Below are 20,367 nucleotides of genomic sequence, written 5' to 3' on the forward strand. Positions count from 1 at the left end.
CACCTTAAACTTTCTCTTTTACAACAAAGGATAAAAATCGGTGTCACTGTGAAATTTTGAGAATCTGAGATATCAGAGGCAAATACCTTTGTTGATATTTGATTGAAAATGGCTGCTATTCAACATTATACTGGTAAAATCAATGGGGAAAATCAAGTTTAGTTTTTTAGAAGATGACAAAACTTAAGATTCTGTATGTTTCAGAGTTTATCTAACCCTTTGTTTGAGCACTGTAATTTTTCCACCAAAAAAGTGCCACATTTACCAATTCTTATGAATTTTTCTGAAGTTTTTTGATAATTTAGGAACAAATGAATATCATATTTCATTGGGTAAAGTTTTTTATCTACATTTCGGCAAAAAACTGAGAAAATTGACTAGATGTTATTTTATAAAGGTAACAAAAATTGACTTTGGTGCTTAAAGGGTTAAAACAGAAATGAACTGAACAATCTCCATGGCAGCATCTATTCTTGAAGAGCATTGTTCCAAACCAATAATTCTTGCATGAAACATTGATACATATCTTCGGCCTAAACCACGTTTCATTACAGCTTTCTGCATTCATGTATCTCAAGGAAAAATCTATTGTACAGTATAGTCCCACTATTCACATTTTCCATAGTTCAATACTCACCGCTACTGTAGATACGAGTTCTGTTGCTAGCAGTAGCATGATATTTCACAAACCCGGTGAGAATATATTACACAGCTCAGCTTCTGATTACATTTGCTTTACCTTCCTGTGACAGCAAGAGTTCAAATAATCTGGATAAACACAGTACTACACTATATCCTAAGTAGCACGCACTTTCATGACTGCTTTATGACTTTTCCCTCTAACACTTCATTCTGTGATTATTACTGTTTAGATTTTAATGATCAATAAATTTTAATTCAATTTAGTTCACCTTTTCCCATGGGAACAATATGTCAATGCCTGCCTTCTAACAAATTTTTATTTCTGTTCTGCTTTATTACATGCACTATTCAAGTCACTTATTAAAGTGAGAATGTGCCGCGGGGACAGATATTTGGACTCTCAAATTTTTCCAATACTTCTCTGACCTACCACATGTGGAGGCGTATTTTAAAGCTTTGGAGTAAGAAAACTCCCTTAGTTTTCAAATCGAAAATTTTATTTTTCCCCCGTAGAGTTAACATCCAGATGGCAGCCATTTTAAATTTCAAATATCTCTAAATCTTTCATATGCAGATAAGAATGGACAGTGAAATTGATCTAAATGTTATCACACTTGTGTAATTGGTTTGTAAAGTTGTTTCAAAATTTACTACAGGATCGGTAACTTTAGTTGAGTTGCGGCAAACTAAAGACGGATGATAGTGTTGTTTCACAGTAGGCTTCTGCTGTAATTGTTGATATAAAGGAATAAAGTAGACACTGATTAGTGTCTGTGTGTGAAGGGTAAAGATTTCCTGACTTTCTATCCCCGTACATTTCGACAACTTTCTCACTTACTACTTCTGGTGTATGTACACCTCTTTTCCTGTGATCGTGATTTTTTTTGCCAAAGAACTTCATACAATGCAAAGGCAACGAGAGTCTAATGACAACTAGACTCTGACTTGGCTGTGATACAATGTAACTCAAAACAGCGGTATATGAGGAATGTAATATGAGTCTGTGTATGTGAAGTGCACTGCAAAGTGTACTCCCTGGTGTGTGTTTATTATGGGTCCATAAAAGCTCTCTGATTTTCACCGCAGTTATAACAAGTCAGTGCAACTTCTATGGCAAGTTTTGGAACAACTTTACAAACTGATATCACAAGTGTGGCAACATTTAGATCAATTTCACTGTCCATTCTTATCTGCATACCAGTGTAAATGTTTCTTAGTTAAGTGACCCCGATTTTTATTCTTGAGTTGGTAAGAGAATGGTTTCAATTTTCATTGAGGAAAGTTTTAGCAAAAGTTAAGTCTATCACTTTTGACTTGCGTACTGCCTTAAACTTTAATAACTCATTTATCAAGCACAATTTCAGTGAAAGTAAAACGCAGTAAATTTTCTGAATACAGTGTTTGCTCACTGAGGATTGGTACATAGATAAACAATTTGGCACCTATGCACCATTTCCAATGTTCCCTCATATAATTGTATCATTGATATACAAAGAGAGAATCTCAACAGCGTAACTAGCCAACCCAGTAGAATTTGCCAGATAGCACCCTAGGCAATACTGAAAATAACATAAAAATTTATCCATTATACTAGAGCATTCCTCGTTTGAAACCTATGAACATCTAAATGCAATATTAAATTAATCAAGATTTATTACGCCGTAATATTTACATAACCACTAACAGAGTTGAAAATTGTAGTCGTATCAGGCAAAACTACTGAATTTCAATAAATCATATAATTTAAAGAGAAAATGGGCAACTATGATGTTGTTATGATTAAAAATTTGTTTTAGAAGGTCTATCAAGATTTCACAGATGTAATTGTCATTTCCAATGACCCCAGAGGTGAGAGGGCAAGTCGAGTGCAATGAGAGAAACTTTTGCTTGCATTCACAGGAACGCTGACTACTGCCCTCTATAGGCAAAACTAAAAGATTTTCATGCAGAGTTCTGAACTCTCTGCACAAGAGTGATGGACAGTTTTAATACCCCATACTGGTCAACAGGTACACAGTCATCATTGATGACAATGTGTTTTGGACCAATAGTGGTGAAAGGTTGAAACTCTATATGGGATGGTTGAGTCATGCAATAATTTTTCCTGTCACTGAAATTGAAAAAGCATAATTGTTTGTGTGTATCATAAAAAGTATCACAGGGCTTGCCTGCAAATGACTGGTGCAAAATATCACAAAATCTTTATCCACAGAAAATGTATCGCTGGAAACAAATATGAATATAACCTGGTATAATGAACTGAACTTTTAAAAAGCTTTAAAACCAGAAAAAGGAAAGAGAGGGCATACCAGCATAAATTAATATTTGAATTTGACGAATACGTGGCCTGATCGATTTCTATATAAATTTAGTATTATCCAAAATTTTTCTGCAACAAAACATAACTGATCAATTATCAATCTATCTTGAATTCTGTTCAAATTTTTTTCATTTCATAAATTTTCTTTGAGTGATTGTTTCTGTTGTTTCCTCAAAACAGATGATGACAAATGGCTTGACAGGATGTTAATTTCTTCTAGAAAAGCTTCTTATTACCTGAATAATTTGAAATAACTTGACATCAGACACATAATGTATTTTTGATTTGAGAACAAGTTTGCCAATAATTTCATCATACAGTGTATCTTAGCTAATGAAATAGAAATGATATGAAATGCAAACAGTTTCCATTCTGAAAATTCACATTTAACCACAAATCCTTGAAGTTCCATATTTTTTAAAATAAATTAACATGAAATTTAAAATTTGAGCTTTTGACTGAGAGAAGGACAATTCTGAACCTCTACATGTGGAAGCTACCAAGCAACTGTAAATACCTGTCTGAAATATAAAACAATTTTTTTTCATTCCCTTCTCAACTTTTATATATTTGAGAGAAAAATTGTTGAACAGAAAAGTCAATCTTTTGCTGTCCCACCACTCTGTGTGCAAGAGAATTCAGAATTAATATGGTAACTACTTAAAGGGACAAAGTTGGCCAATTTTCATGAATTTTGTTCGATGCAAGATACTTCTTATATTGTCATGTTGAAAGATACTGAATAAATGGGTGACCATGCATATATTCGACCCCGGTTTTAGACAAATTAAATGAAACCATCGCGAAAATGAATTAATGGTCATGACCATTAATTCATTTTCGCGATGGTTTCATTTATCGTGTCTAAAACCGGGGTCGAATATATGCATGGTCATCCATTTATTCAGTATCTTTCAACATGTCAAACAATATAAGTAGTATCTCGTATCAAACAAAATTCATGAGAAATGGCCGACTTTGTCCCTTTAAAATATAGAAAAACTATCGGTACCAAGTATACTTGCAGCTTTGTTTTTTACAGGTATGCAGCTTTCTGTAATAAAGAGCAATATTAACGTGTATGGGTGATCACCAGGTGTGACCTAATAAATATGCAAATTCTGCACATATAATGAAAATGTTGATAAAAAGTGTGAATGTAAACATACAAACAGAGAAGAGTTATAACAAACACATATTAAACACACATTACTCTGTTAATTGCCGATTTCCCAGACTCATTGATACAATGGGTTTGAGCAACACCATGGTGGTGAATGAGTGATCATAGCATTGGAATTCTGCATGAAAATGAATGTTAATTTTGAACTCTGACCCTCTGGTAACAGGCACAACCATTTGAACTTTGACCTCTGGTAGCAGACACACTAGCAGATTTTCACTCAGACAGGGTGCATAGGAATAAGGTTTATATTAATACTAAAAGGTAGTTGATGATATGACAGTCTGCATTAAATCTCCGGATGCAAGCACATCTTTGAAATACTGCAGAGTAACATAGTTGCATAAGAATTTGAGTAGGAAACTGCAAACATTATGCAACTGCAAACAAGTCTATTTGATATATCACAGCTGCAAGCTTTGAAAATTGCACAAGACAGTGAGTCAAAGAAATTTGAATTATGGCTGGACACTACTTGCAACATTCTATGACAGCTTTTCACATTATATGGGTCAATTTGGATTTGAAAACAACTTGAATTCTTTAACCATGAAGACAGATTCAGGGATGTCATATTCTGTGCAAGACTTTTCATGTATGTCTGCAAATAATAGCATAAAATGAAAGCCCAAAGTGGTATTTACAAGGTAACAAAAAAGTACAAAGTGTAAGTCCAGTTTTCGATGAACATGCAAGTTTGTGAGGCTTGGCATCTGTGCCACATTGGGTCTCAATGAAAAGTACCAAAAGGTCCTTCTTCCAATCATATCACAATATTTCTGTTGTCTACTTCCCAAATTGCAATACTTGTAATGTGTATGTCACTAAGTAAAAGGTTACATTTGGCAAGAAGATCTGTTCACATAAGTTTGAAATTATGCCGATGCCAAATGTCAGGATTCATGCGTGGTGTACCAACACCTCTTGAAAACATGCTGCTGAAAACTTTGTTCAGACACAATTTTGATACACGTTTGCAAGTCACTGTATCATCAGTGCAAATGAGATGAACTCCAAAATAAATGTACATGGAACAGGTGTAAACTGTGTGACCATTTAACAATAATGGAATTTGTATTTTGCAACAGATGTACAAACTTCTTTACAAACTATAAAGTAGCAACCCTGAGTACTAGGTGTTGTTACCAGGTACATGCAGTTGGGATAATATTTGTGATTCAGAAAAGGCCAAATGTATAGAGGCACATATATGGCAAAATCTCATGTTTCTCTCTTTTTTCACCATAGGATGGACATTGATATCCATTGTTGCCATTATTCTTGTTGTTAATATTCAACTTTTGAGTATTTTTTGTATCTTATCATTGATGTACTATACCACAATTGCTAGTACCATATATTTGAACAGCATCCAAATAAAAATAAGAGATACTTCCAAATAACGGATTACAATACAGCAATAATCTGAATCAAATTGAAGAAACACTATTTTTATCAATGGAGATTGGATGATCTAATCTGTGTCTCTAGACCATGCCATAATTAATTATTATATCAATTGGCCATGGAGGCTGGCTAAGTGACCTTTCAAAGTCACTTGTATCAAGGTTCAAAGGTCATAGAACTAATTAATTAGTTCAATTGTACAGTACAATATTATATGTTTGTCGTTCAATTCAATTTATTTGGGTAAAGTAGGGATAAGATAATACGGTGTTTTGCTCCGCTTTGGCAAATCCGGTAAAAAGTTTAGGAAGCTAAGTACAACACTGTTATCCTTCATAGGATTGCAGTAATATACTGGAAAAAGTTCTGTGACTGGAGGAGCCTGGAAAAATTTACTAGTCTACTGCCTTTAACAAAAACACTGTATTTATGCGGACATACACTACTATGATCATAGTAGTGTATGTCCGCATAAATACAGTGTTTTTGATGCAAGATGAGGATTTCAAGAGGATTTTTCCACATTATGACAAAATCCTAAATACAGTAAATGTTTTTCCTGGTAATCTACTATATCAGTCCTTTGAATACTTATTTTACAAAAATAATGTCGATATTATTCAAAAAGCGCCAATTCAAGAATGCAATAGCAGTACAGAAGTTGTGAAGCTTTTGAAGAAGTCATACAAATTATTGTCAGAGAGACTTACCTAACTTTAGATACAGCTGGGTTGAAACCACTAGAACTAGTTGCTGTTCCATCACTGGTGCTTGCTCCTTGATCATTGCAGTTTGTTGTCCCTCCTGGCAGAGATTCACAAGACGGTGAGGGAGAAATATTGGGAGAGGTATCCGGGGAAACTGTGAACTTCACTTTCTTCTCAGTTTTGGGTTCATCTCCATCCTGAGACAAGCTGCTGGCCGACACCAAACTTCCCTTTTTCTTGGTCGACATCTTATCGAGCAGGAGTTTCAGCATCAACACTATGCCAATGCATAGATCTGAGAGAAACAGTGAAAATGACGTGAATTGAAAGAGACAGGTACCAGGATGTTATCGTTATCTGTGTGAAGCACCAATCGTCATGGCAATATGCATCGTTGGGGTCAAAGGTTAATCAATACTAAAAAGTCTTAGTATGAGGAATGACCAGCACTATTTTAATTCATCCTATCATCTTCAGTAATTCACATTTCTGTTGTTTCTTACATTAAAGAAAGTATCACTTCATATTTAACATATTTGATCAAAATTTTCATATTTTAATCCCTAAAACATACAAAATATCTGGTGGGTGAAAAAAAAGATTCACATTTGTTTGTAATATTGTCTGACAATATTATTATTTTCACAAGAATGCTCACCACAAAAATATTATTCGTTTACTTTTGCATTCAAGTACCAGTAGTCACATAATTTCCACAGCCTAGAGTATTTTTTCAATTCAGAACATTAGAAAGAAAAGATATTCACAGTCACACAAGGATTCTTACAAAAGCCCCTGGTAACTGTCAAGGGTTACAAGTCAATCTTAACTAAGGATGTCCATTAATATCAGGTTTCTAGGGGAACAGATTAAGAGACTGAATAATGGCTGAATACGTTGATTAACGTTTTCCTGTTGACTGCACCAGCAGAATTTACATGGAAAGTCCCCTGCTGTGGTTGTCAGAGTCTATTACTTCACTTTCCAGGAAGTAAGATTTCCTCTGAATCACAGTAAATGCATGGAAATTGGTATTATGCAGAGTTACAGGTACCTGCTAGTCTCACTGAATAAATACTAGCAAAAAAAAGGAATTTGCTGGGCATTTTTTAAATTGAATGTCAAGCTTGACCCTGGTATGTACATATAAATGGGTTATTTGAGAGTTTGGATTTTGAAATACCCGGTATGTGTAATGGTACATGACCAGTAAAGCTTGGATAACAGCAGTAATTTTTTATATTTTAAATTATTTTTGTGTTGGAAAAAAGAATATGGTCTTTTCCTTCAATATTCAGCTATATACCGCGCAAAGCTTTGTGAATGTGTAAAATCATTAAATCATTTATATAATGGAAATATTGGAATATTCACCTTTGTACAGGCTGTATACGCCGAATTTGCATTTCGGCCATGATGAATTTTGTTAAGGACGTGAATAATGACAAGTTTGCATTGAACATGTTTTCCTAATATATTGATTTCTCTTGACTTACACAGTACAGGCCGTATTAGAGAGCTTTTAACTGATTAACCAATGCACTATTCCTCAGAGAACTGCCTTGATTTAATAACACTTAAACAAGCTATTTGCCTTTTCCTGCTGATAGTATTACTCTACAGAAGTCCTAATCTTCTCCTTATAGAGTTTTCCATTATACAATAATATTGTTATATTTACTATGCCAAAGTGGTGTTTATAAGGCAACTATTTTCCATCATTCATTGACATATAATATACATCTGCAAAATTTAAAGAAAAGGAAATTTAAAGAAAAATTATGAAAAAAAAGAAATATCAACTCTATATTATGCATATGAAGTATTCATAAGATAGTAGTTTTATTGTCTGGTATTTGTGAAAGTACAATGTTCAGGTTTTGCTAGGGAGTGAAGAATTTCATGTCTTGTGCTTTTCTAATTTCAATTAAGATTATTGCACAGCTAGTAGTCTCCATTGTATAACACTTTGTATAAACACTTCATATCAGTCACCTCCAATCTTTCTTTCAATTTGTTGTTCCTACCATGAGGGCTTAATGTCAGTAATGTGTAAAGCACAGCATCAATCTTGTTTGATTCAAATACTTCAAATTCAATTATTTTAAATTCATCAAATGCTCTTCTTTTCCCCTTCAATAGAGGGATATGGTAGATACATACTGCACAGGCAAATTGAAAAAGGGACGCGTAGGGGTGAATGAATTTCTTGTAACCTATGGTCTACCTGCCAAAGAAACTTTGACCCCCATGTCATAAACATTTCATCCACTCCAAGGACAGTACCGATTTAATTTACAGCACTGTAATTTACGGCCAAATTCTGCAATGATCTGTAGTCCGATTTCCTTTATAAATTTTGTTCACTCAAGGAGAACATTGGTGTTCTATCATTGTAAAGATGGAATAGAAAAACCATCATACAGTTATATGTATGCTCCGTGAATCAGCACATACTGTACAATGAACAATGAATGTGCCCGCAGTGCTTCTAAAGAGAGAAAATTTTTTTACGTTTTAAATTATTTTGTATAATGAGAACCTGTACAGATTCAACCAAATGTGCATGTAATACAACATGGAATGTAAATAAGTGTACATGTACTGAGAATGGGTTTATTTCCTCATAGCCTTTATACATCAGTGCTTTTACATATGTAACACGTGGGTATTAACTGTTCTGGGGCATTCTCTGGTGTTAACACCTTGAGAGCTGTAATTTTTCCCACCAAAATTTAAGTGCAACATTTTACCAATTTATATGAATTTCTCAGTATTTTTTTTTGATAGTTTGGATCAAATGGACATATCTTTCCAAAGACTACAGTTTTTGATCAAAATTTTGGGAAAAACCTGAAGAAGTGTCCAGATCTGAAAAAAGTGGTTGCGTTATATTCTATAAAGACAACAAAAACTCACTTTGGCACTCAAAGGGTTAATCACTCTCAAAATACGTTTTGATGGGGACAATACAAGAAATTTTGGATTAAAATTCTTTTAGAAACGTGATCGCTTCATCTTCCCTAAATGCATTCCCATCACAAATGGATAAAGGATGAAATGTGTACACAAAAGCCAATGCACTTACATGTAAAGCAGAGGTACATCTTTGCTGTTTTTAGACACGACAAGTTACATACAACAACAGACAAATAACTGACTGTACTTTGAGTATGACACTTGTGTTATTCCAAAGAATGCACCATTATCGCAAAAGATAATATTACGTTACGCCTGTTAGCAAAGAATGCAAAACAAAACATTTGCTCACTATGGTCCAATTCCTGTGACAATGCTATGTTGTATGCATTTTGTAAATCCGCTGCCCATCCCTACGCCTTGATTGGTTGTGCCCCCAGGGGTTGTGTCCCAACGTCAACACAGCACTTGACAGTCAATTGGGAGTGGTAGGGCTTGTACCGGGATCTCCGGCAAACTGTCACTGCAGATGACAGTGCGGTGTGGAACATACATATGGATGTGAAAAACTATGAATATACTATTGGGCAGAGAAGCAACGGTTCACAGTTGACAGAAACAACCCCAAAAAAGTTAAATATTTTGTACTTAAACGGCAGAAGCTAGAGACTAGCTACCGTGTCATGTTCAATACAATGTTATTGTAAATACCGGATCCCGCCATAAAGGGGCGTCCGGGTCCGGGACGTTTTCTATGAATATTATTTCCTTCACACTGTTCGAGCTTCTATGTGGATCCCGTAGGCGAGGCTTCACGAAATTTTAAAATTTTGGACTATGATTATTTTTGCATTTTCATGCAAAAATGAGTGAGCCGTCTCACTTAGAAACTTGCTTACCTAAAATCTTTCTCAAAATCGACGTTTGCACCGGTTCTGTCGTACTCCTTCCGGTTGCTCGTTTTGTAGTCTGCAACAAGTGACGGTCCAGGCAGGCCTTACCGTGCAGTAAACAAGAGACGAACGTCGACGTGAGGTGACACAAAACAAACAAACCTTGCAGAATTTATCAGAAATCAAACTGCTGTCGAGATAAAACTTTAAAAGGCGCGGGAGTCTATTCGTTACACGATGAAGCGATTTCTGGGACGAGACCTCCAGAAATCAGGTGATATAATAGCGTGATCTACGCTCATTTACAACTGCAGATCAGGTCATATTGTAACCGTGCACGGATGTAAATTTAACATGATTTGAGCTCCTTAACTTACTGTTTATCCCCTGTAGGGATTCAAAGATTTATCTCACGATTTATGCCAGACTTGCATTTCATTATCTTTGCAACATATACATTACTTCAATGTTTTCATTTTCTGTTGAAAAATCAAATATTGCGGTATTAAAGATGTCTCAATCAATACAAAGGTGTCCATATTGAAACAAAACTACGTATTCGCGGAGTTTGGACAAGTCGATTATATTGAAGGTGGGGCACTATGTTTTAGATCAATGGGATATGAAAATGTCAAGAAACATCTTGAGATTTGGACGTAACGTTTTTCTTATATCCTTTGATAGCACAGTTTCGGAATTATTAGCTTTAATATGTTGGATACAGGGAAGTTTTATGTTGACGTAATTTTAATTTCCAACCTTTCTAACTTTGTAGAGCCCATGCTACCCTAACGCACTGACAACTCTACCATACGAAGATGGCGGCCATCACACTGGACACCGGAGCGTGCACCGCAAAAGTAGGTTTTGCTGACGATAGCGAGCCAAGGTAGGGAAAGTTCTTGTGTCAACCACTGTAAAGTACTTCAACATTCATATCTCCATTTGAGTCGGGGTATTTCATGAAGAGTTCGACCATCTGAGTATTCATGCAGGCTGTTGCATTGCTGCAACTGTGACACGGGCAATGTCGGCATGCTCGATGTCAACAATGCAATGCAGTGCAATGATAAAAGGGTTGCATAGCATAACCAAGGGTGTTGTCACATGCTTGCACATAAGCAGTTGAAGTGTCTTATATGGTCGAAATAATTATGTAGAAAATTTCAGATTAAAAAACAGTCAATCAAAGGCTGATGGCTGTCGTTGTTGAAAATCGTGAATGAATTAATAAAATGAATGAGAATGAATGAATATGTAATTGTAAAATAAGTGTTGTGATTAACAACCACGGTCCCTCCAGGATCAAATAACTAACAGTTTTTTTTCAACATGGACATGGAGACACATGTACATGTGTGAAGGAAAGATCTCCATGGATTAACTTCGTGATTTTTTGCCATCCACCAAAATTACTTTTTTCCCCTTCGGAGTTCCATAGCTTTACTGCCCTAGCTTTATGAAGAGCCTGATCCCCTGGGAGTTTGTTGATTCATACAGTAAAATTCTTGTTGTCCCATTATAATTTAGTTTTACCCGGAAGGCCTTACTATAAGCCGCAGAATTTCTATGGCTGAACCGATTGGCTGACGTGAACTGATAGACCATCTGTTGACTGGCCAAACATTCAATAATATTATTATTGCACCACGATTACTATTATTATGTGAAGTCATATACAAAGTGTATTGTCTTTCAAAGTGTAGACAAAACACTTAAAATGGTGTTCACAATCATTTTTGAAAGGTATATATAACTGTACCTACTTGTCAAATCATTTTAACGAGTTAAAGAAATCATAGACAAAAGGTAAACTGATGGACAGCAGTAAAATGGTGTATAAATTCATCTAGTGTTGTAATTGTCTCATGGTTGTGTCTAATTAATGTACCGTATCATGTTTTTTCTTTATTAGGATTATTCCAAATTGTATCATGAAAGCCAAGAGTGAAAGGCGGAAACAATTTGTTGGAAACCAAATTGATGAATGTAAGGATCTGTCAGGGTTGTTTTACATTTTACCATTTCAAAAGGTAAGTACCCCTTGAGCCTTGTCAGCTTTTGTAGCAAGGATAGATATGCTTTGAAGGGTACACCATGGAAATAAGTGACATTTCTGCTTATACCAGTCATAGGAGTGAGCAAACCTGCTTTAATCCCAGTGAATAAGGAAGATACATGTATTATATACAGCGTTTCATATAGGCTGTTGGATGGCAGGTGTATGTATCTGCAATCCTCAGTTATTTTGGCAAGGGCGCACATTCTCCTCACTAAACAACCTAGATGAAACACTGATCTTATTGTTAAGCTTTGTAGAAATTGGCAGCAAGAGTAACTCAATGTACTCAGGTCATTTGTCAGTACCAGTATTTACAGAAACATTGAGGTTTTGGTACTGAAATTGCTTTGACGATTGTTAGAGTTGGATACACCCTTTGCTCTACATCCAAAGCTTTGGACCTGTGCAATGAACCTTGACATGGGTTATGGCTTCTCATTTTCATTCTAGGGTTACTTGGTAAATTGGGATGTCCAAAGACAAGTATGGGAACATATCTTCAGCAAAGATGTGCTTGGTATTGACTGCAGTGACCATCCTATCATAATAGCAGAACCATACTTCAACTTTTCAACGATACAAGAAGCTATGAATGAAGTCTTCTTCGAAGAGTATCAGTTCAAATCCATTTGCAGGATAAATGGTATGTATGTTAAACATACTCTGAACCTGCAACTTTGTTTATTTAGGAAACTTTTTTTGGACGTTTTGAAAATCAGGGGTCAATGTGCAAACTTCGGTACTGACAAATTACATATCATTTGCTGACACGTCATATTCAAAATGGCTGCCATCCCTGTGGTAACTTTATGGGGAAAAATTTAATTTTTGATTTTCATAAAATTTAGGCTGTGAAAACGTTACTGTCTTCAAGAGTTTCGAAATGAGCCCCAACAATCAGTAGACTAAAAAGAATCGTTAAAAACTTAGTTCTCCTAATATCGTCATTCTTCTACCTTAACTTGAAAACTCTTAGACAAAGAATGTGCTATGATTGGAGACAAATGGACAAAACTGTAGAGAGACACCATTGTACAGATATTTAGCACAGAGTAACTTGAATGATAGGAAAAAAGTAGATGGATTGGGGAAAATATACAAGAGGCAAATGGATGAATAGAAAGTATTGATATACTGAAATATCAGATACCAGTATTGGTTGTAGTATATTTTTTTTGTTTTATTTTCAGCTGGGGAACTGAGTGCTCACACAAGTAAACAAGACAACCCAAAACAGTTGTGTTGTCTTATAGTAGACAGTGGCTATTCATTTACATACATAGCACCGTTTTATAACCAGAAGAAAGTAGAGGAAGGCATTAGAAGGTAGGTACTAGTGGCTGCAAACAAACAAAAATGCTCTGTGTTTCACAGGGGAACGGTGTATGCCTTTGGCTGTAATGTGTAATTTTATTTTCTATGAGAGCTTTCCAAATGCATTATTTGCTGTGTCCTAGAAACATCACTAGATTTTACCAAATCTGACTGACTTTCCTGATTTTGATTCTTTCAATTTGATATCCATAGGTATAGGAAAGATGAAATGATCTGTTTGTATTGCGTTGATAATTGTCACAATACCTGGGCAGGAAACTCAAAGGATTGGGTTGTTATCTAGAGGACAATTCACAATTATTACCTTAAATGCTATTTTGGTATGTGACATATATTTTACAGTTAGTAAGTATAAATTTGTAGGTAATTATTTTGGAATTCGACCATGAAAATACTCATCACACAGTATTTCTTCATATTCCCAGGCTGACATGATACTGATAATAATGGGTCTCTCATTTACCGTAAATAATCTAGCTAACCATACTTATGATATGTAAAGAGTATTTAGTGACTTTTCTGCTGACGTTTTCCATTTCAGAATGAACATTGGTGGGAAGCTACTGACCAATCATCTTAAAGAGATTCTGTCATACCGACAACTGCATGTGATGGACGAGACATACGTCATCAACCTAGTCAAAGAAGAGTTATGTTACGTATCCAATCAGTTCTACAAAGACATGGATATTGCCAAGTAAGTTATATGTCTTGACTCTTGTGTAATCTTAAAGCAAGTAAGTACACCTGTAGAATGCTGGGCCCAGTCATTGGCGTGAAGACAATTTGGTTATCTTAGGGGACCTCCTGTAGCTTTGTGAAGCCAATGGATCCAATAGCTTTGTGAAGAAACCAGAATCCTACAATTAATTTGATCAGGCATAGTTAATATCCATATGCTACTTGTTAAATTACTTCTACATATATCACAAAATACATAGATTTAAAATATATAATGTAGAACATTTTTGCTAGACCATTTATACTCACCTTTAAAGATGATACTTCCGGTTGATTTTCCTTACTGGCTGTCCAGCCCACAAGCAGACCTAGCAAAGAACATTTGCTACATTTGCTACATTTATTGTCCTAACAGGTGAGTATAAAAACTCAGTGAAAACCTTTTCAAATGGGAAAAGTGTACTTCAATATATTGGAGTACTAGTATGCTAATTTCATCATCATGAACCAATGTTATTTAGTGACACCTTCACGGTTACCAACAAATCTTCATTGCATCTATTTTCAGACTGAAAGGAAAAGAAAACACCATCGTCAGGGATTACGTCCTGCCTGACTTCTCACAAATCAAGAAAGGTTACGTCAAAGAGGAGGCATTCCAAAAACCAAAGCAACATGAACAGGTACAGAAATGACAGAAAACTGATCAAGTCTTTCCAAAAAAAAAGGAGTTCTTAAATTATTCTTTCACTAGTGATTATAAAAACTTACCATATATAAAGTAAAGAGAATGCTTGTATAGCCATGAAAAATTACCAGAGTCTGTGCTTGTCCATTCTGCACAAGTCTCTATATGGCCATGTAAAATAGGCACTTGCACATGCGAAAATTCTGCCCACCTCAAACATATGTTTATTTCTCTGTGTATATTGAACAATGTTTTGACAGGTCTTGTGCCGTCTTTGCTGACACAGACCTTAATAACTAATTATCTCTGGGACTGCTCAGGGTCTATTGTGGACATTAAACTTTTTCTTCTGTCTTTATGTGCATCAACAATTTATAGAACTCCATTGTAAGTGTATACATGAATATGTAATTGTTTACTGTTTTCTTCTAGGTAATCAGAATGAATAATGAGAGGTTTTCTGTTCCGGAGATTTTATTCCATCCATCGGACATTGGTATCCAAGAGATGGGAATACCGGAAGCAATTGTCAATGCAATAGAAGCCACACCGGAAGGTAAGCTGTGAGAGATAATATGGTAAACAGCTTTGAAAGATAAAAGATCGACAGGTACTTATTATCGTACTCTTACTATTCAAACAGTGTCACTCACAGTAGCATGGAATAATGACAAAGAAATATGGAAGTGTGGTAATAGTAATTAAAAAACAAACGTTTCTGAAAGACTTAACACTAGAGGGCGCTCAACTTGAACCCTCAGCACATTGTAGCTTCACATTTTCATCAACAGGCTATTTGTCGGCAAGTTTAAATATTACCCCTCTAAACTCTTTTAAGTATAGATTTTGCAGCAGAAGCAATTCACAATTATCCCTTAAGGTTTGCCATTGGAGTTTATAATATTAATTAGGTCTGTTTGTCTGAGATTATTGACTTTATGAATTTTGCAATCTGTTTTGATGGTCAGGAGTATTTTTGGAGCCAAAATCTTTCTCTCCAAACTGACCTTTATGTTTCTGTGATGTCATCGGCAAAATTAAGATAGTATGTGCCTGGAAAGTAAAATATTTAAACTACTCAAACTTTCCTTGTGAAACTGTCAACCATTCTCTCACCAAATCAGTAATAAAAAATAAGGGGTCAACGCGCAAAGTTTGGTACTAGAGAAATAAATTACCTAAAATTTACTGATATTTAAAATTTAAAATCGCCACCATCTCTGTGTTAACTCCAGGGGGAAAAACTAAGATTGTGAAAATTTTTCTTACTCAAAGAGCTTTAAAATGAGCCCCCACAAGTGGTAGATCAGAAAAGAATAAAAATTTGAGAGTCGGAATATCTGTCTCCAGGCACATTCTAACTTAGCTGTGAATATGCAGCGTTTCTGTGGCAATGACCCCTGACCCAAGTGCAATTGATTTGCCACAGCACTGCCGTGTATTCACAGCTAATTCTACCTTAATGTTTTGACTGAATTCTCAATTGTCTCTCCTGTTTCTCAGAGATGCATCCTCATTTATACAACAACATCATCCTCACTGGCGGAAATTCACTGCTTCCCGGATACCGGAAGAGAATCTTGGATGATGTTAGATCCCTAGCACCACAGGAATATGAAGTCAACGTTTCACTGCCAACCAAGTAAGTACCAACATACATCGTGTGTAGTCTTGGATGCATGTAGCTTTCATGCATGTACAATATTCCTTTACCCCTTTCACCACCATGGTTTGTCCCAAATCCATTCTTTTCTATGGTAAAGTTGGACCTATATACAGGGAACTGGGGTGAAAGGGTTAAAGAAATGCTGTAAATTGGTCGGTTTCAAATTTTTCATTGGCTCAGATATGTTTGTCATTAAAAAATTATGATAGCAATGAAATAACAAGTCAACCTTCACGAGAAGATGTTGTTCGGCAGGTACACAAAAGTCGTGAAATGAAAGCTACATAATAAAAATATTTCACTTCTTTTATCACACCCCCTCCCCTGAAAATCCCTTTGCAACAAACATCTGGCAGTATTTCTCATTAACTAGTCTAAAATGACAGGGGAGCAACAGAAGACTTGATTCTATAGCACTGATTACAAAACACTGTTTGATGAATGGAAATGTCAAATTTGTACTCTTTCAAAATTGAAATTATCTTTTTTGTCCTTTTTTCCCAGTCCCATAACACATGCTTGGCAAGGAGGAGGAATTCTATCCAAGTTGGACAACTTTGAAAGTGATTACTGTGTTACAAGGAAGGAATATGATGAACATGGCCAGGGAATCTGTATGGACAAGTTTGATATCTGAACATGGCCAGGGAAACTGTATGGACAAGTTTGATATCTGAACATGGCCAGGGAATCTGTATGGACAAGTTTGATATCTGAACATGGCCAGGGAAACTGTATTGACAAGTTTGATATCTGATGGCATTCTTTTAGAAAAATTGATGTTTTTCACTGCCCACTGGAAAATGCTACTATGGGGGTTGTCCTGGACCTGTAATTTTTATTTTTGTAAATAAATTATAGTTGAAAAAGTTACCTCAAGGAGTTTGTGTCATTCCGGAACGAATGCTACATGTATAAGGTAGAATGTGCCTCGGGGACAGATATTCAAGCTCTCAACTTTTTTCAATACTTTTCTGGTCTACCACTTGCTGGGGCTCATTTAAACTCTTGGTGTAAAAAAAAAAATTATGCATTTTAATTTTCGAAAATTGAAAATTATGGCCTGGCAGCCATTTTAAATGTCAAATGTTTGGCAATTTGTGTTGCTCGTACCAAATTTTGCATGGTGACCCCTGATTTTTATTCTTGATTTGGTGAGAGTATAGTTAAGTTTCATTGAAGAAACTGTGAGCTTTCACTTTTGAGGTACATACCCCTGTACTACCTTAATTTGCTGTAGATGACTTTACCTCCTTCAAGCAAAAGTAGAATTTAAGAAAAATTAACATATAATTAAAGGGACGATAGCTGTAACATTGATAAGAGATTACATCAATCACAGTACTTTAAACTTCAAGCCTTTTCAACAACCAAGAATGAAAATCAGGGGTCACTCTGCAAGTTTTGGTACTAGACATAAATTATCCAATATTTTCACACACTTGAAATTGAAAGTGGCCACTATCCCTGTGTTAATTCTGAGGGAAAAATGAATATTTCGATTTTCACAAAAAATGAGATTGAAAATTTTATTACTCCATAAGTTTCTATATGAGCCTCCACAAGAGGTCATCAAAAACTAGTGTAAAAATTTGAGTCTGAAATAGTCCCTGAGACGCATTCTACACTAATGTGAGCAACATGCCTACGTATTACCTCAGATGCAAGTGATGTATGCCGTACTCACTATAGTTTTGCATGCCACAGTATAAACACCTTGTGAGGTTGAACTCCACAGCAATCAACTGATGGATATGCTCTGAACATGAAAGAGACTTAACACAAATCGTTAGTTATATATTTCAGTAATTTATTGCACAGCAAAAACTTTGTCATTGTGGAGTTTTTTACAAAAGAGAAGAAAGAAGTATAACCCAGTATTATAATGAATTAACATTCCGAATTAACATAGACTTGATTAAAAATTCATTCGCGACTACTTAAAACACTCAATCTGTTATACCCCCAGTGATCATAAAAACTGATTGGCCATGATATTGACCAATGGGCTGCTTGCTTGTATACATGTTCAAGATTAGCAGTCTTGTCTTTTTGTAAGCCCAGACAATCATAAAATATCAACCCCCTGGTAACATATTTGACCCCAATGTGACCTTCCATATGAATAATTAGATCACATGAACCCCCCAGAGCAAGCTGTCAACACAGAATCCTGAGCTAATTGGCAATTATACCGCTTTTTGGGGAGTATACTTGAATTTTTCTCGCACAAAAAAGTTCAACTTTCAATACAACATAACATCAAATATAACTTGTAAGTTCACCTATGTTCATGAATAAGTGGGCCATTCTTATCAGAAATTAGTTTCAAATACATAAATTCATAACATGAAATTCAACGGTGAGGCTCAAAAGCTTGGCAGTTACTCTACTATTGCTAAGTAGTACTGCAGGTAAATTTTTTAGAAATATGACTGTAAATAGAATGATAATAAAAAACACAATTGATCTATCGTACACCTTCTACTCTGTTAGCCTACATAGCACAGGTCAAGGTTGGTTGACATATAGGCAGTGTTTTGCATCAGAAGGCTGGTGACTGAAGCTTCTGATGACTTTGTACAATGTTTGTTTTCTATGTCAGTTTTAAGTTTGTGTTCTACACCCCAAACATGTTAAAACGCCTACTATTTAGCTTGTAAACACAGTGCCTATACATGTAAAAGGCAAAGTTGTTTTTTTTGTATTTGAATTCTAGTTGAGAAGAGAATAAATTTGTCAACAATAACAATGCAGTCTATACCGTACCAGTACATGTACATGCTGAGTTTACAAGCTGAATACTGTGTATCTCAACGTGCTTTGGGATGTAGAACAAAAATTGTAGTTGAAATACAAAAAATCAGTGAAAATAAATCTAAAGTTACAGCCACTGGCCCTTTGTTCATAACTTGGGAGTCGTACGGACACTACATAGAGACCCCCTAGGAAAATGCTCACTAGTGCATCTCCAAACCTCTGTGTCAACCAATCTTCAGACATGCCACTTTTGTGACTGTGCAGAAGTACAAGACTTTCTCTCAACCAACCGATGTCTTCCTGTGGATTTTCATATATGACAGAATGAACAATTTACAGTGGAATCCATACACAAAGGCCGAAACTAAAATTCAAAATAATCTCGCTAGAAAACTGACAGTGTCCTGTTGTGGTAAATATAACACTATAAAACTGTCACAGTTTAAAAACATTCAAATGTTGCATTCTGTTGCTGAAGTTTTTAGACAGAAAGTAAAAAATCTGTCTGAAATTAAATTCAATGGTAAAAAGGAAAGAAACCTTGAGAAAAATATTTACAAAAGGAAAGGGAAAGTGAACATATTCATATGCTATCCTAAAATCGACAAAATTTTAGTCTTCCAGTGGACTAGACTTATCTTTGTTTGACTGAAAGTTAAAGTGTTATAGGTGGTAAAAATCATTTGAAAATAGATACAAAGTATTTATTTGAGGGAATCTGATACATGATGGTGCGACTTCCTTGGCTGATGTGAAAGAGAGATAAAATGAGTATAATGATACCAATATCAAGATAGGTTTATGTCATTGTTTAGCTATAAAATATTAGGCAAGATTAAGATACATTGATATAATTTCACCAATATCATACCATTCAAGCATGTAGAAATATACAAAAAATATTCTCTTACTCAAAATGTTTGAATAAATTAGTTTTTTGGATCAAATTACATATGCATTTTAACGGCAATATGTTGATAAAATGTGATGATGGAATGGACACAATGAGCTTCTTGCTCATCAGATCACAAAGTCCATTTTGCATGGCAGAGAAGAGCAATATTATCTAAATATCATGAAATATGCATTATTGATAAATAATTG

The 20,367-nt window shown here is 35.3% G+C and overlaps 2 protein-coding genes across 2 annotated transcripts in view; one reads left to right on the top strand and one right to left on the bottom strand.

Annotated features, from left to right (window-relative positions):
- LOC139115237 (acetyl-CoA carboxylase-like) overlaps window positions 1-10,375 on the bottom strand; it is a 73,174-nt gene extending 62,799 nt beyond the window's left edge. The window contains 3 exon segments of the mRNA XM_070677213.1: window positions 3,975-4,016; window positions 6,263-6,554; window positions 10,078-10,375. Of these exon segments, the coding sequence (XP_070533314.1) occupies window positions 3,975-4,016; window positions 6,263-6,531 (311 nt within the window). The 5' untranslated portion in view covers window positions 6,532-6,554; window positions 10,078-10,375.
- Window positions 10,376-10,821: 446 nt separating this feature from the next.
- LOC139115259 (actin-related protein 6-like) lies at window positions 10,822-17,376 on the top strand. The gene is made up of 9 exons (XM_070677246.1): window positions 10,822-10,960; window positions 11,987-12,104; window positions 12,584-12,776; window positions 13,324-13,459; window positions 14,010-14,165; window positions 14,718-14,832; window positions 15,270-15,393; window positions 16,341-16,479; window positions 17,008-17,376. Exons 1-9 carry the CDS (start codon window positions 10,890-10,892, stop codon window positions 17,138-17,140), a joined length of 1,185 nt encoding a protein of 394 aa, XP_070533347.1. The 5' UTR covers window positions 10,822-10,889; the 3' UTR covers window positions 17,141-17,376.
- The last annotated feature ends 2,991 nt before the right edge of the window (window positions 17,377-20,367 follow it).

Source organism: Ptychodera flava, chromosome 2 (assembly GCF_041260155.1).
Source record: "Ptychodera flava strain L36383 chromosome 2, AS_Pfla_20210202, whole genome shotgun sequence".
Classification (NCBI taxonomy): domain Eukaryota; kingdom Metazoa; phylum Hemichordata; class Enteropneusta; family Ptychoderidae; genus Ptychodera; species Ptychodera flava.

Coding starts and splice junctions, on each gene's coding strand:
- LOC139115259 (XM_070677246.1), top strand. CDS start 10,890: ATGGCGGCCATCACACTGGACACCGGAGCGTGCACCGCAAAAGTAGGT. Junction 12,105..12,583: donor ACATTTTACCATTTCAAAAG/GTAAGTACCCCT, acceptor TTTTCATTCTAG/GGTTACTTGGTAAATTGGGA. Junction 13,460..14,009: donor GTAGAGGAAGGCATTAGAAG/GTAGGTACTAGT, acceptor TTTCCATTTCAG/AATGAACATTGGTGGGAAGC.